At 36.3% G+C, this 18,284-nt stretch overlaps 1 protein-coding gene across 1 annotated transcript in view; it reads right to left on the bottom strand.

The window, feature by feature from the left end:
* The window catches only part of LOC144440513 (transcriptional regulator Erg-like), a 67,808-nt gene extending 52,971 nt beyond the window's left edge, over positions 1-14,837 (bottom strand). The window contains exons 1-2 of the mRNA XM_078129899.1: positions 14,731-14,837; positions 13,679-13,838 (exon numbers count right to left, since the gene is read on the bottom strand). Coding sequence (XP_077986025.1) covers positions 13,679-13,744 — 66 coding nt within the window. The 5' untranslated portion in view covers positions 13,745-13,838; positions 14,731-14,837. The remainder of the gene's footprint in view (positions 1-13,678; positions 13,839-14,730) is intronic.
* Between the last annotated feature and the right edge of the window lie 3,447 nt (positions 14,838-18,284).

Here is an 18,284-nt window from a genome sequence, read left to right as displayed (position 1 = left end):
TTTATTTTCTCACTGGATGTACCATTGCGTGGGGTCACTTCCATGGCGGGAACTTTGTCCGACAACAAATTGTCGTCTGCGTTTTTAAGGTGTGCAGGACAAGGTCACTCGCCACAGAGCGCCCTCTTACACAAAGGTGTCGCGTTGTCATCGCGACAATAGGACGTGACTTGACGATGTGAATAAAATAATCAGAGCGTTTCATGTGAACCGCCTTTCTGACGACACATCTCAATTGTGGAATTAATACTCCGATTCATTGTTAGTTATTATTTTAAACTCTATTTAAACTTATAAAGTTGATGTGGCAATATACTGTTATGTACGAGGTGATTGTACGTGTTAAAATGCAATGGTCAAATTGTTCAATATTTACCAGATGTTAACCTCATTAACTATACGACATGCTTTGGATCCTAAGTTGAACTTCTATGGGGCTAAAAGAGTGGTTTCTATACTGACGTATGTTGGTGAAATACCACTAAACTTCTACAAGTTCTAGGGACTCGTGGAGTGGTTTTCCCCGATTGGTTATACAGAGACAAGTCGTTGAAAGATAGCTGACTTTCTCATAGAATCTTGAAGGTTTTGTGAAGTGAAAGGATTAAATCAACCACAGTTGGACTTGAACTAGTTGTAGGGACCTGGGGATCCACTCACGTGTAAAATAAGGCGGTTGAACCATATTGGTGGAGGGTCTATGGTCGAACTGAAAAAATGCAGGAGGGGTGTTTTGAATCCTGTGGTGTTTAATTTTGGAAATGATAGACTTATCATCCTCTCATTGATAAAAGTAAACATCTTTAGTATAAATACACTCATATCCAATAGAAGCACAAAATTACTCAAAATAAAAAAATATCATTATGACAAATGCAACTATGGCAACTGTATCCTTTTAAAAGTAATGATATTTTAGTCAAAAAGTAGAACAAATAAATATATATCATGAATATATAACTACAAACCACATATAATCTAATTTATAAGATTGTAAAATCGTCTTTTGATGAAGCCTGCCGTCATACATCTGTTTACAAACAGTCATACACGAAAAGAACACATTATAGAAACTTAAATTAATTTGAATTCAACTGTAATGGTCATTTTCCAACAAAGTAGTTCTAAAGTATTTTCATGTGACCTTTTTCCATAAATACTAATTTAAGTTTTCCATGACATAATAGTAGTTATAGAAGTCACTTATAAAAGATTCTAGGAATTGTTTTTTTTTTCAAATTAATTAACTGGAAGTGAAGCAAAGTATTAGGGCAAGTGTGTCAACATCAATGACAGTCTGATACGGCAGCTATCGCCAAAATGACCAGAGAAAACAACACGAATACACAGGAAAATATTATTTGTCCAATCTCACTAGGTTGTGTCCATATTTCTCTACATCGTTTCTTTTACCATATACAATATTTAATATAAGTTAAACGCTGATTTTGGGTGAGATTATATCTATGAATCCAGTACATATTTACAATACAACTGGTCTACAAGGGTAACGTGAAAAATAGGATCGTGGTAGGTTGATTTACTATACTACGCATGCGTTTAAAATGATGTAACTTTGTAACGAACAAACAATATTAGATATCTGTAATATGTCGGATTATTCGCGTTCAACTCGAAAAATATCCTAGACGTGAAGGACTATCGTCATTTAGTCTCTGGTGAAGAAAGTACACTATGTGTACAGTCATCGGGATATGGTAACAGTATCATAACTTTTAAATAACATTTTTACTGTTTGTGAACAACAGAAGTCTACTTTATGGATGGATATGTATCGAATCAGTTTCGTTTCACGGAAAGTTGTTTTTAAAGCTTCGTATTTCACAACAATCTGGCATTAAGTCAAACTGTTCAGATTCATGTCACAGATATTTCAAAATGGCGCCGACAACGGAGCTTATGTATGGCAAACAGCCAAAACGAAAATGTTGTTTGTTTATCATTTCGAACGAAAACTTAGGAACAGGCAAAATTTTTATAAGAAAGATTACAAATATGAAAAGTTGAAATAAAATGTTGCTATTCGTTATCAAATATACACGTTTTATGATATCTGTAACAAAACAGAAGGAGTTGAAACTTTCGAGACGACACTACAAACATTCTAGACTTGCCGTCTGTTCATTCAGAACAAGATGGCTGCCAGAACGTAAAACTACCGTAGACTTACAACTTAGCGTTCATGATTCATGGTTGTCATCATTGAGTCTCTCATGGGTCTTGTACATTTCCTATTTTGAGGGACTCTGTCATTTTGGGACCTATTGACACAAAATTTCCACTCGAGGAAATTAGTAATACCAGCGTTCGACCTGTCGTCAACTCTGGTTCGCGCTACTTCCACAGCAACTCACACTTCGAATCCATCGGTCCACATCTACTAATGTTCATGTACAACGTTAGCCTTCCTACCTTTCTAATCTACGCAGCAGGTTGCTATGACATCACTCATGAGTTGAATCTGGTCGGAAATCTCCGATCCGTTGTCTGTATCGCTATTTCGTTTTCACAGCATTTGCCCGAACACGAGTACAAAACATGTCTCCATCAACCTTTCATTATCTTATGTGTACGTAAAAACATTTACATTACTTTTTCTTTCACGTGAAAAAATATTCCGATAACAGGTTCTAGTAAAATAAAAACATATACATATTTATCGAATTGAATGGAACTGAATGAAAAATGTTAATGTTTCGTGGTGGAATTTTTATGTTGTTGTTATCGTTGGTCTAGAGCAATGCAATGTCCGTGGTTGACCTCTTGGAGTCTATTGTTCGTCACTCTGTCGTCAGTTTGGCGGTGAATAGAGAGACAACCCACGAATCATCATCCGAATTGTAGTAGTTATAATAGTTTTCCTGTTTCACCTCAATGTGTTAACGATTTTCGTTCCCCTGATATGTTTTTTTCGCTGACTTGAAATCTGTATATCGCCACCATCACGTCAATATATTTCACCCAACCAGTGGATTGAGCAGATCTTCTTGTAAAGTCAATGGACCGATATAGCATACATGCATGCACAGCAAAATCTCTTACAATATAATCTTACAGTTACAACCTAACCAACCGAAAAAGACCAACCATACCAATTATTTACACATTTCAAAATCTAAATCACTTATAGAATTTCACATCAATATAAGTTGAAATAATCTGGTCAGGTCTACAAAAGGACTAAATAGAAAGTGGTCACTTGTTCAACAATGGACAAAGTGTTGAGCGTTTATATTTGTATGTTTATGTTGACAAACAAAATATTCAACTTTTGAGATGGTAAACATTTTTATACAGTATATGAACGTCACTGTAGGGTGTACCAATTTAATACCCCAACCCACTCAATTGACGGTGTATAGATTAAATGATTCCCGCTAGAAATTGACAAATTAGCAGTATTATGTATTAGTATGTGTACATATACGAAGACTGGTTATCTATAACGTGGTGAATAATGTGAAATACTTCACTCTCCCCACTTCATTTTTACAAATAAATACATTTAATAATCTACATAAACCTTCTATTTTTATTCAACCCTACAGCTTTGAAATGACCCACAAGCTTTGCATGCCTCGATAAAAGTACATTCACTTTTGGATTCATTTGAGCGGAAAGGAAACACCAGCGAAACTAAATTGAACGTAAAGATACGGATAGAATGCACGTTTACCGTCTTCTATAACTTAGAACCTTCGCAGGGTGTCCCCTCAACGAATATACAATTGGTGTACTTTTTGACTGTATTTGGAGTTTATTCCCTCACTACCCCTCCCTCCGATTCCATCTTACTGTGTGGTTCTAATACTATACATACATGTAGTGAAGATCACCCCAGCGAAGGGTTTTTTTCGCGTAAGCTATCATAGGTGAAACATTTTAACAGCATTGACAACGACGGCTGTGTACGAAGTGCGACTAATCGACAACAATTTATGAAAATCACGTATTTCCATTTTAATTTTCCCACGAAATGTGACAGTGATTGACGATAACAACACAGTCACTGCATCCGGTCGGAAATTAATTACCATTTCTATATCTGTGGTGAAATGAACATCACAATTAACATAGCCCCTCTAGGCATTTAGTTTGACGTATACGATACAAGTTATTTGGTTGTGTAAATATGACAGAAGATGGTTGTCACGCAGTAACAATACAACAGTGAATTTAGAGTAGTGACAAGCCAATCAAAGAAATATCGGCATACATCGTTTTAATGCCTTGTGAAACACCTGCAGACTACTTTATGATTCATGCAATTAATACATGTATTAATATTATAATTGACTGTTCTATTTACCATTTCATGTCGCTTTACAAATCTATTGTACATAAATTGTATTTTGCATCTGCCTCTACACCCTGATGTACGTAGCATAGAATTCAGTCAGGTGACGATTTTGCGCGCGCGCCATCTCTCTCTCTCTCTCTCTCTCTCTCTCTCTCTCTCTCTCTCTCTCTCTCTCTCTCTCTCTCTCTCTCTCTCTCTCTCTCTCTCTCTCTCTCTCTCTCTCTCTCTCTCTCTCTCTCTCTCTCTCTCTCTCTCTCATATTAAAAGAGATAGCAAATCCCCACAAACGATAGCATTCCAGGCTGCATGTGAGCTACCCCTACTTAAACATCACCATTGCATTGTTTCAGTAAGTACCACTACTGAAAACATCACACCACATGACTGATTTATCCCAAAATCCCCAACTTCAAAATTGAGTTTACTACACATATGCATATCAGTATACTACAAAATATCATAGAAAATAATCACGATATACACATCATTATGTTATTTTTTGTACTGTGTTAATACACAGTGAATGGAGGCTTAAGTAATATCCTCTATCTAAAACATACCGTCAATCGACTGTTATCTATACATTCAAGTTGACAATACACCGACTCAAAATTCAAGAAAAACTCTATTTATTTCGGTATACTACAAGATTCCGTATAATTTCAGTGACAAAAACATCAATAATTTATTGTTTGGGGTTTGTGTTATTTTATATTGAAGTTAGCTTTCAGTAAAAGTTCAACAACACTGCGAACATCCCGTCACACGACAGTGATCTATACTGTATACTACAATACACGGACTCCATTAAGAAGTAAACAACATATTTGTATCAGAACCTTACAAGGTCTCGTTTAACTTGTCGTGACAAACACATCAACACATTTTTTTTGTTTGGGTTCTGGTTTTGTGTCATTTCTTGGGTCAGTCTAAATTTTGTCAATGTGCCAATCAGAGAACGCTATCTCTACATACAGCTTCACATTACGGAAATCCGCTTTGTTCACACACAACTGTTTCGCCATCCAAAAGTACGCGATAATGATATTTTAAACAATGGCAAAACAGACAATTAACTATGGCTGACTTTAAAATTGTTCATTTCAGTGGTGCATACAGATGTGATTCGATTATCATATCACCGACCGTCGTTTCATCGTACACAGCTTTCTGACAACACCGTTATGGAACACACTCTCCGTTGATATGGTACAGTTTCTCTATAACTGCGTCTTTTCGTTGAAACGCGTACAATTCGCCAAAGATAAAATTCGTTCTGAATTCAGGGCCATATAATTCATATGTTTTTTTACTTTACTTGATAATAAATTATCAATGAATAATAAACAATAACCAAAATTAGCTTATAAATTATAATAGTGAAGATCATTATAAATTGTGGTTGTGAGAGAACGGATCTGGAAAACAATAGAAAGATGGTATCTCTGCCGTAAAAGAGGCTGGCCAAGGATTTCAATGTGATTTATCTAGCAGTAATTAACGTAAATGAGTGATTAATAATTCCTTTCTTTGCCGTAAAAGAGGCTAGCCAAGGATTTCAGTGTGATTTATCTTGCAGTAATTAACGTAAATGAGAAATAATTAAACAGGCATTTTGCATTGATTTGTTAGACGTCTGGTTTGTTTGATACTGTTGGCTAATAAAAGACAAGGACTGAAGGGAGAACCGTAAATTAGAGATATATTTAAAATACAGTTCATTATTACTCATTTACTAGTAAGACTAGCGAGGGACATATCAATGTCACTTTATTCTGACGTAGGAAAGTCGACTTTTTTTTCTCAAATATCTTGGCGGTAAATGTGTTTCTGTTTTGCCGAAACAAGTAACATAACTACATATGTGAAATTAAAGAACTTTTCTCTCTGCGAGAAGAAAACCACAAATATTTTTGACAAATCGGCTATCAGTCTATTTAAATTCCGGTAGTTAGTCACAAGATATGTTACTTTACACATTTTCGTTTTACATTACGGAAATTTCAAGTTAGTGAGATAGAGAATTCATCAGTGGTCTAAAGATGTTCACCTTACATGGATATACTTATCACAGTTTTTTATTAGGTTACCTGGAACCCGTCTCTGTAGTGTATTCATTCAATGAAAACTTTACAAAGTTAACTTTGTTGACATCCGTGTTTACTTCCCAGTCGGGTAAATCAAGGGATACAAACTTTATTAATGTTTTATAATTATGGATAAACTTAGATTTAGGTAACTTTCAAATTGAAATATTAATATTGTAATTGTATATCATACATACGCATACACCTTACATGCATACATACATACATACATACATACATACATACATACATACATACATACATACATACATACATACATACATACATACATACATACATACACATACACACACACACATACATACATACATACATACATACATACATACATACATACATACATACATACATACATACATACATACATACATACATACATACACACATACACACTTACATACATACATACATACATACACACAGTCTGTGTGTCTGTGTTGTACTGTAACTGTACAAAAACAACAAAACATGTCGATTACTGTAAATTTGCCAAAAAGACAAAAACCATTGACTTTTTTTAATCATGAGATTACAGCGCCAAGTGGTCATTAAGATTTAAACAGCTAATAGTGATTTAGTATTTATTGTCGCCAAGCCAGGAAACCGTTGCCAGTCTTTTTGTCGGCAGACAATAATGATGAGTCCAGTGGTGCACAGAGAGTGGTAAAGACAAAAAAAACCTAAATAGTACATTGAAGCTTGTTATTGTCATTTGACTAGGATCCCCCACGTCGGACAATACAGTAGCAACAAGAGAGAGAGATCACACAACATATTGACCAGAGGCAAATCATATAAACGTCAAGTAAATCACAAAAACAACCCATAATTTCAATCTGATGAATGTTTCCTTCCGACACAACTTTAGTCTCGCAACATTGAACGCCAACAATTCTACTCAGTGGTAAGTGTCACAACTAGAATGATCTGTATACAAGTGAAACTACTACGTATAGACTTGTCTACTGTTGTTGTTACAAAACAAAACTTGTGATTTATGGCTCCACGTTAGTCAGTCATTCACGTTGATTTTCTAAATCATTGTATGTATGACAAGAACGGTTTGACCACCCACTTGTATGCACTCTTATATTTAGTGTTTTTTTTTATTTTTCAATTTTATGTCCCAGATAGTTCAAGAAATACACGAATAAATAAGTACATTGTTTACAAGTAGTTTGGAGTCTTGAAATGTTGACCATTAGTTTGTTCAAATGTCGACAATTTATTTGTTCAATTTTATTTTTGTTTTTTATCTTACTTTACCAAGACAAGAAGATATTTGTGTAAGAAAGTTCAATACCGTAAGCTGAATTTTTTTTTCAAAATCGCGTTACGACTTGAAAGCTATCATCCAAGTACATGTAATTATTTTTTATCACACGCAAAAAAAACCTTCGATACAGTTCAACATAAACTGATATGATACCGTAAAACGAAAACAATAAAACTGAACAAATACAGACAACTTTCTTGTAAGTTTAGAAATTCGTTGGAAATATCTTCGGAGACTAAAACTTTATGCTAAAGATTTGGATATTTGTTAGCTGGGCCGCGTGTTCGATGTTCTGAACAAATGAAGTTTACTCCGTGTTTAGAAAACATACGAGTGAGTATTCGTTTGAAGCTGTATAAGGTGGAAACCGCTAAGATTTCATGATTCGTTTGGCTTTAATACTATTCATCCTGTTAATTCTACTACACTATAGACTAAAGGTGTGCATATTTGTTGAATTCCGTAGAAACGTTAATTGTTCAAAATGGAATGCGTATAGAGGTCTTTTAAATGTAACCATGACTGGTTTCTTTACACTACTGTGTACTTTACACAGAAACCGAATCACTGCATAAAAATAGCCGACACAAAGTTCGGATTATGAAAATAATTTCAAAATAGTGTCTGTTTCTGGGTGGTGATGTCAATTTCAGGTCATTTACGCACAATTTACGCATAATTTGTCATACGCTATGAAATGAACAAAAAAGCCAGTGTTAGTATGCTGGTATGTCCTAGTGAGCCTCGAGTACAGGAAGTCGAGTGGACACTGTCAACCTATATATCATTTAGATTTATGTGTTGATTCCTAGTAATTAAACGACTAGAAAATGTTCGCAACTACTCACGGGAAAGTTGTCATCCATTTTTGATGTGTAAATATCGTCTTTCTGCGATTTGTAAAAGTCCCGATTGTGTAAAGATTCTTCCATCCAATCGCTATGTTGTGTTGATGTCTTAATTTTTTGCCGCTGGGGTCAAGTTCCCTGTATGGGGTTGTATTCTACAATACTATCTGGGGCTACAGGACGTGTCGTATATGAAAAGAACCACGGTATTGGACAATACTAATACTATCGGAACAAGAACCCGATGTGTCCCGTCCAATGGCAGGGGTTGTCACTTGTGGTTTTGTTTTGCATACAAAACAGACTATAAGCGTGGGTGGGGATTTCAGACGATCAAACCACGGTCATGATAAAAAAAGTCGGCCTTTAGGTGATTGTCCTGTGATAGCGATTGGCGTTGCTTGTTTGTAACTAAATCTGAGTCATTCCACTTTTTTTCACTATCAAAGAATGTCATCGTCACGGTCAAGTATACAACAGCCGGAGTAATGAATTTGTTGTCTGTGCGTTCAAGTTGAGATGTCGTGTTCTAGTCTCCTCTAATAACAGTGCACAGTAGCAGATATAACTATACGCTGTAAATAACCTAACTTTAAAGTGACCACTAGTACTGAACTTACGAATATCGTCACTAACGTCACCTGTAATTGGGCTACCAGACATGCAACCGGTTGTACGTGCTTTTTCGTAGAGCATTACTCCCAGACGCCACTAGATGGCGCTAGTGTAAATTACAACATGTTTTGGCAAAGTTTGTCTTCCCCGCCTTCATTCTCGCATACCGTAGAGGTCTGTGGTTTTACAAATGACATTTTCTTCAAATTTTTACTTGCAAGTTGATTAATTCATTCATTAATACATTCATTCAGTCATTCAATAATACATCACTTATTCATTCATTCTCATTCATTCATCAATTAATACATTCAGTCATTCAGTCATTCAATAACACATCACATTCATTCATTCATACATTCAACAATGTATCATTTATTTATTCATTCATTCATTCATTCATTCATTCATTCATTGACACATTAATCTCTTCATTTACTCGTTTTTTTTGTTTAAACATTGCCTTCATTCAACATTGCGATAGTTCCTAAAAGTATGTATATATTTCTCTACGTACTCCAAAGTCACTGAGTATTTCATGGTTCTATACCTTATCATGCATATACATAGTACAGTATTATCCGTTCATTCCAATAGTACAATCTATATTCATTAAAATCTCCAACAATTGCAACTCTAACATTAAACTGGCATAGAATGTGAGCAATTGGGGGTTTTGCAATTGGTATTTTAATCTCCGTAAAGGGGGAAATAACGAATTCAACACCCCCCCCCCCCCCTCCATCCACGTGGATTACCGGAGTCTAACTTTAAACTAATTATAATAGTTTGTTCTTTTAAAATTTGAGCGGTACTTGACAAAAAAGTCACAAAAAGGTGGAGTCATTTATAGTGTTTTTCTAACTTCATCAAAAAACATTGAGTGCAAACTTAGGTAATAGCACTATTTTCATTACCTAAGACGGAAAACACCCATTTGGAGTACTTAATTCAATCAACATGATCACTTTACGTTCACTAATTGACACAATTCGACTTAGGAGACCATACCCAATGAGGTTAGATGACACTCGACCAATAGATCACCAAGACTCTATTGTGTACGTATAAAGAAAGTAATGATGTCGGCTTTCATCTCATTCAATGCTTTAAATAACTCAACAGAAAACCCGCCAAAAATAAAGTTGAGCTATTGGGATTTTATTTTACTGAAGGCTGTGCAACAAAGCGGCTTTTCTGTGGAGTGTATTCTAGAATCATTATTACTCGAATTACAGCGATAAACATGTCTATGGTATTGTTGATTTCTCGATAGCAACCAGGGTGGTCCTTACAGTCAATAACACACAGTCTCTCTACCTCTCCCTTCAATAGACCAAGTCCGTTGTTATATTTTCAATTTCAAAATATCAATGTTGTTTTTTTTTCTTTTAGAATTAGTCTTCTCACATCAAGGTTAAAACCACTGTAAGTTTTCATCATGTTCATGTTGTATCATTATCATTTAGATACAATTTGTCATGTACACTGATATAATTAGCTTGGAATCATACAGACTATCTGTTACTTCATTTACGTCATTACCGTTTGTGGGTTTTTTTACAACTTCGAGTTTAATACGCTTATTTTAACCACAATCGCGTCATCTGTGTGTCTACGTATATTTTATTTTACATTCGTCATATTATTTTTGAACTTGTGCGGTATCCATACATGGAGAAAAATTAAAAAGTCTCTATCTCCACGTCAGATGAACTTATATTTATGGGCCTAGTTCGGACCATTCATGCACACCAGAGCTGTTATTTCATCCGCGATACTGCGAAATAGCGACACCGCGTTTTGGACGATGCCGTAAAATAGGGTGTGGTTTTAAATACGGCGATGAGTTCAGACTAAGATTAGGTGTGAAAAACGGTACGTTGTGTGGCAGATCTAGATCTAGAGCTATAGAAAAAAAATGGTTCAGAACAAAAGAATAATCCTATGTAATCTGTATGGCTCTACTTATAACAATAACCCTAACACGAGAACTTTGGATCGAAACATTGGCCTTTAAAGGGTAAAAACTAGTATGGGTTAACTGTGATCTCGATAACCTGTACACTAGAGAATACACTGTCAGTCAACATATCACAGCAAGGACATTTTATAGGTACAGAGTTTGTATCCTTAAATTACCTCGCTACAGAAATGGGTCGAGTTAATGTTGGTATAACCTAGAAATGTTTATTGAATATAGGGTTAAATCTATAAACCTGTGATATAAGTCGGAGTCGACTCCGAAGTACGCAATTCTTTGTATTTTTACATTTCACACCTAACGTAAACGACTTTCACACCTGTACATCACAAAGTCGTCGAAGGGGTCTCCATCCATAAAACACTCTCAGAACCACTTTTAAATTTGAGTTTAATCGCTTACTGTGAAGGAGTGGATGCTTGAATTGTATTCTTAAAGAGAACCCAACAGTCACTTAGTTGGAATAATTAGTCAGTCCACCAACATATGGCAAATAAAAAGAACTGGGTAAATATGCATCTAGTACAATTCTATTGTCTGCAGGGTAGACAGGTATTTAAAAGGATTCAATCCTAGGTTCTCGCATTAGTGTTATCGTATCATCGGAGTCGTAAGGATTACATAGGATTATTTTATTTTTTTTTAAAGGAACAACGTTTTGTTTTGCAAAGCAGTATGCCTCCATTTTAATCCTTATCTGAGCTGGGCCGTTAAAGAAATTTGTGGTCACCGTGTCTGTGAGTGTGGCCTAAGACCACCAAGGTTTGGTGGTGTGAGGTGTGTCCTTAGCTCAGAGACGTGTCGCTGGTTTCCTTACCTATCGACCCTACCTCAGATTAGACAGCTAACCATGATGACAAGTATGTCAGCTAGCATGGCCTATCCCCGTGGACAACACTTAAACTAGCATGGCCTATCCCAGTAGTCAATGGACAACACTTAAACATGCATTCTCACGTACAGACAGCGTCGTAAATACTTGGCATCGTCTTTAAAATCAATATAAAATATTACAAGAACGATAAAACAGTTTACCTGATAGAGGTCTATTTACTAAAATTCTCTCCAAATGCCTAATGATTTTTACAAGCTTGAGCTATAAATCCTTGTATTGTCGGTGATTTCAATGTAATATGCCACAGACAACAGTTCTTCCTAGTGTGGGACACATACATTTTCTGTGTATGGGACACTCTCGATTAAGCTCGAGACGTTGACAAAGAAACACGCGTGGTTATTTGTTCTCCGTACATGTTACATGTAATTTTTTTGTGTTACAAGTAAACAAGTGATTGAAATGTAGAAAAAAGAGTATCTCATTTTGTATTTAAATCGAAAAGTAGGTGCACAAGGAATATTCCATGGAGCAATGGCGACGATACCATTAAACGGTTAGTTCCTCGAGAGCGGAGAAGTAAATAGACGTATCGCAGTCTCTAGTCTACAATGAGTGACCTCTGAGGGTTGTTGTACGCAAATCACGACCGGCTGATATATATAAACTTTTTCATCGATCATAAACTTCCTAACTACAAAGTAATACATTCTAAATGAATTGTACGTAAACCCTCAACACAATAGACAACTTGAATAAAACATATCAAATGTTAAATACGATATTAATTGTACAGTTTGTACGTCTAAGTTCAGGACATGTACTCAAATCCACAATGCTGGCAATACATTATACAATGTTAATGTGTGCAATTGGATAGTCCCCCAACAAATGCCGGGGTATTTCGTTCAATGCTTACCACAACTTACTTCTGTAAAGTACGAGAGAAAAGACTCGTTACATGTATGATTTTTACTATGACGGACCACAGTCCCCCAATAATACAGGGACTGTGGAGGACTGTGCCAAAAACCCTTCGTCGTGGTTGTTGGATGACTTCGATGTATCGTCTCACCCACGTGACGACACTGTCAAGACCACAAAATATCGAACAGCTCTACGCAAATCTGCGACAATAATCAAAGTGATGACTGGCGAAAGACATCGTCAATCCGAACAGCTATAACCCAGAGTCTTGTCTTGGTGCCACTATCTATATCATTCTCAAGAAGCTCTCCTTCAGATAAACACCAAGACAGTAAGTGTCTTGGCTAGATAGTCCAGTTTGCAGATGGAGTAAGTCGGAACTCGATTCTGAAAATGACCCTCCCTCGTTTCCGTTTGTAAAGACATTAAATTTGTCAGAATCTAGTGCTGGACTCACTCTGCATGCAACACTATGCTAGGTTAGATAGAAAAATACTAGTTCTCTGGACTATATTCATAAAAGTTTGTCAAAACTTTATAAAAACCAACAGCCGTAGCAACATGTAGTTTTCAATCTCATCTTATAGTACATTAGATTAATATCAAGGCTATGTAAAGTTGTAAATACATTTTAATATAGGCATATGTAATTTTATTAATAGTATTGTCACCAGGGGGTATCCATCCATGATACGTGTTCCAAGGTTTGCTGTCCACTGGGGAAAAGTGGTCTGTTTAGTTTGATGTATTTGACTTTGACCTACCTTAGCGTACATGTTGGCATCGGGTACGATTTGTAGTATCGGAGAACCTAGGGGTGAATGCAGCATGGTGAATGGTTTCTCGACTTCTTATACCGGGTTGTCTTGTTAGTTGGAAGGGTGCGTAGTACAACGAAACGCCGCGGATAGTGTACACCTTTAACTGTGAAGACATAAACACACATGGTTGGTGAAAATAACGCCTAATGAAAATAACCAACATTGATATTAATATTTGAAAAACTTGAAAATTGATACACTGCAGTCTTGTATATACGCTATTTTCAACATATGGCTATGACTAATATAAATCGAAACCTTGCTAAAAAAAAATGAACCGTTGACCTGTGATTGTACAACAATGATCATACAGCGGTGAATCCGTTAACAGCAAAACTTTGGTGACAAGTTGTCTGGGTACATCGATGATAAAATTCACAAACACAACAAAATGTGTTCTATGCACTATCTACCTAGTAGTACTAGTACGATATACGACAGACTGTGGGGTTCTATATTCCTGACCTGTAGTGATCGTTCAACACTTCTCTAACAAGGCGTGGTACTACTATCCTTATCACGCCAAGTCAACGGAAATAAGAAGTTTACTCAGCGGACTGTCGGCATCTCAAATAGAATCACTTATTATTTTGGCCACTCTAAATTACAAGGTATCTTTTGATGACCACAGAGTACAATTCAACCTCCACAACATTACACGTAAAACAGTTATCGGTTGTTGTGTGTTGATACACGTACTTCGGCGACTGCATCAAATTCAACACGGTACACTGCAGCACTTTATACTCGGGTACTGTGTGGTAGTCCTGCTTGACGGAGTAAGTCGGGACTCGATGCTGATACCGTTCCTCTACACCAGAGAAGGAAGGGAGCATGTCGGCATCGAATCCCGACTTACCTCGCCGTCTGCAAACAGAACGGTTATCCGGGCTAAATTATATAAACTTGATAAAATTAAACTTTCAAAGCTTTAAAGTTTGGAAATTAATATTACTGCAAAATGTTAATACCCTGGATCAAATAGACCACAGTACCTGTTAAATGTAGGACGGCGTTGACGGAATTATGTAGTCTCCGGAAGACAAACGATCGGTATAACTGCTTGTTCCTCCTTCTAGGTCTGCAATTGGTGAATATATGACGACGCGTGCAATTCTGATAGTCATAGTATCAACATCAAGTTGATAGCTAGTTAATTCTGTATTTACACTCCCGCCGGTAAGTGTATCGACATGCGCGATTACCTCAAAGTAGATTATTTCCGGTGGGAGTGTGTCACTCGTTGAAACAACCCAAACTCCGGATGTCGTACGAAACACGAAGCAAGTGGAAGTGAGACACGCTCAAGTCGCAATGTGGGCTAAACTATTAATTGATCTACAAGGGAAGTGTAGTGACAAATTTTTGAAATAATTTCAAACTTACAGAACTGGCAAATTAAAAATATTCTGTCATCCCAACCTATCGTACGGATTTTACTGTATTTGACCTGCTCCAAAAGGTCAGATGGCCATACGCCGGAAGGTCACGGGGTCAAACACGGTACAAACTAAATAGCTGTTGTCAAAAAATGGAAGAGTACATTTATATACATGTTTAGTTTTACAAATCTTCCGGGTCAGGTCGACTCGGACCTGGTCCATGTCCTGGGAGTGGTGACGCACACTTATCATACATAAACGCAAACTTTTCCGCCACTAGTTTCCATGGTAACAGTACCGTGTAACGTTGCCGTATACAATATTATAGTATCGGTAGTAATAACGTACATGGTTTACAACTTTGTATGTCGTTGCATGGTATTTTCATGGTGTATTAAAAAACATAGGAATAGTTCCAAGTTTACAAAGTGCGAAATTTATTCGCTTAACCTAAAGACTGGGTGTTGGCTTACAAAGAGAACAACTGAACAAGCCGGCGTTTGATGTACCGCAACTATACAAACACGACTTGGTCGGAACAAATGTATGTAGTAGTTCAATTAGCAATTACTTCAGAATCAAAGCAACCGACGACGAAGACAGATTTATACAACACACTAAATGACATGAAGTATTATCAGTGTACTGTAGAGGGCGTGAGAGTTATCCGGATTGACTTACTGACATGTTAATCCCGATAATCCCTTATAACCCTACTCCGGATAATCTAATAATTCAAACACAATACAATACTCATATTGGCCAGTTTATCAACCTGACGAATCACGTGATCGGACAGCACTTAGATGCCGCTTTAGTCTTTGATCCATGCAAAAACACCGACTTTTACCAATCCATATCGGTACCACATTGAATTAATGATATGACGTCATTTTCTGTTTTAAAAGCCGATTTCATCGCTATCATTCTTTCAAACTATGAACCGTGTATTTGACGCGTGTTAAAGTATACATTCCAATTATAAGTGTTCTTTTGTATAGTCTGGTTTACAAAATACACACTTGTTACAAACTGTCAAACACTCACAGTATTCTTAGGAATGAACCAAAACGACATAATACGAAACTGGAAATTTGTAGAAGGTATTGTTGAAAAAATACTGTTATAAAGTTGCTTGTGTCTACCTTCTGGGTCATAGATATATATACAGTAAAAGGATACATTTTGTAATTTTACAATTCTTGTGATTAATCTTGTTTCATATAGGAATATCCATATATCCCAACTACCATATAGTCACTTTATTGTAGTCAAAGGCCCAAAATACAATTAAAAACTTACAAAACCAAAAAAATATGCTACAGTTCCACTAAAGTATTTGCTTCTGACCTGATTTTTAAAGCATGATAAATAAAGGCTGCTAGTCTTTGTAATTCAGTTGATTGATCAGATGATAACAGTTGAGTAAACTTTTCATAGGATGGCGGCTGATAAAAATATTGCGGGATGTATTTTGACCTAAGGTTAACAAAAAGAAAACTGGACCTCTATTATACAGACTTTATCTGTTTGATAAAGCGATGAATTATATGTATTGACCAAAAGTATATACTTGATGTAGGTTTAATTCAGTTTGATGTGGATTAATTGAAGGGGTGTTGCAAAAATAAGACGTGATTCTATGTCATATCGCCTTCTATGACCACAAAAATTAAGATACACTGAAGGACTATTTTGATATTATGGGATATTATGACCATACCGATAAATGTGTTATTTTTATGCACACAGAACAAATTTGTCACGTGCACCAAGGAATTAAATATTTTCCCAATTTCTCTCTCTCTCTCTCTCTCTCTCTCTCTCTCTCTCTCTCTCTCTCTCTCTCTCTCTCTCTCTCTCTCTCTCTCTCTCTCTCTCTCTCTCTCTCTCGATAGTCCATACATGTCCAACTAATACACTACATTTACTAAATATTTGCTGCGTGTGTAGCAGTTATTACCCATGCCGCAACAGGTGTTACTCTCACGCTAGTTAAATCAGATTCATAAAGTTGTCTATGGCATCAACTATGTTAGAACAGCTGTCCACGTTTTACTGGCGACTTGTCATCGTCTCAATTGTCGTGTTTGGATTGATATTGTTATGGTCATCAAGTTTGTGTCTGCTGTGTGATGGTCCATCAGTTTACCAATATGGCGTAGCATCTACCGTGTGAGTGTCAACCCTTTGCTCAAATATGAATAGTACTGAGTGCATCACCTGTTATGAATAAATCTATTGTACAGTTTGTTGTCTCTGCAAAGTATATGGTTTCACGAAACAATGCATTTGAGTGTTTATCAACTATAATCATTAGAAATAAAATACTTGCTAATTGTGTATGCACGAGTCAATCCTATATGTTCACAGTGACTTGTCGTTCACTCAAAATCAAATTCAACCTTGGCAATGACATCTTAAATAGCCCGAAGACTTGTCGTGGTTTTTAATTTCTATCTCAAGACATCCAACTTTACAGTTCGTTTGGATAACTGTAAATAGTCAAACAACGATAACTGAATCTTAGTCTCTCTCTCTCTCTCTCTCTCTCTCTCTCTCTCTCTCTCTCTCTCTCTCTCTCTCTCTCTCTCTCTCTCTCTCTCTCTCTCTCTCTCTCTCTCTCTCTCTCTCTCTCTCTCTCGATTTTTCCTTCTAACATTTCATTGGATATTTAAAATTGCGGAATGTGTGCATTTTGATAATTGATAACAACTCTACTTGCATATGTGCCACGTTGTGTGAGAAACCCCGAAATATGTGTGAACATGTCACAATATAAACCCCCACCCATATTACCATATCATTACGTCACTTTGTCCTTTAATTTCAAGATATTTCAATGTCCTGAGGTTACTATTAAAACATAGATGTAAATTATTCAAGTAAACACAAACAAATTTCACCTCCAATCGTCCCGTGTCACATGTTCGACTTTTGACGACCTGTGCTGTCATCATAATTACACACTTCTATTTTCTGTCGCAGACGGCAGAAAGTTAGGCGCCAAAATTAATATATATGTAGAACTGACTGTAATATTTAAATCAAAACAAGGTCTAAAGCAACACGAAACTCCTTTGATATGTTTGATATGGCCCTTTTGGCGACAACTTTATACAATGTAAATTTGTCATTAAGTACAAACCTCTCCGTTCAGGCGCAGA

Source organism: Glandiceps talaboti, chromosome 9 (assembly GCF_964340395.1).
Source record: "Glandiceps talaboti chromosome 9, keGlaTala1.1, whole genome shotgun sequence".
NCBI classification, from domain to species: Eukaryota; Metazoa; Hemichordata; class Enteropneusta; family Spengelidae; genus Glandiceps; species Glandiceps talaboti.
Note: the sequence above shows the minus strand (reverse complement) of the source record. Positions and strands in the feature narration are given on the sequence as shown.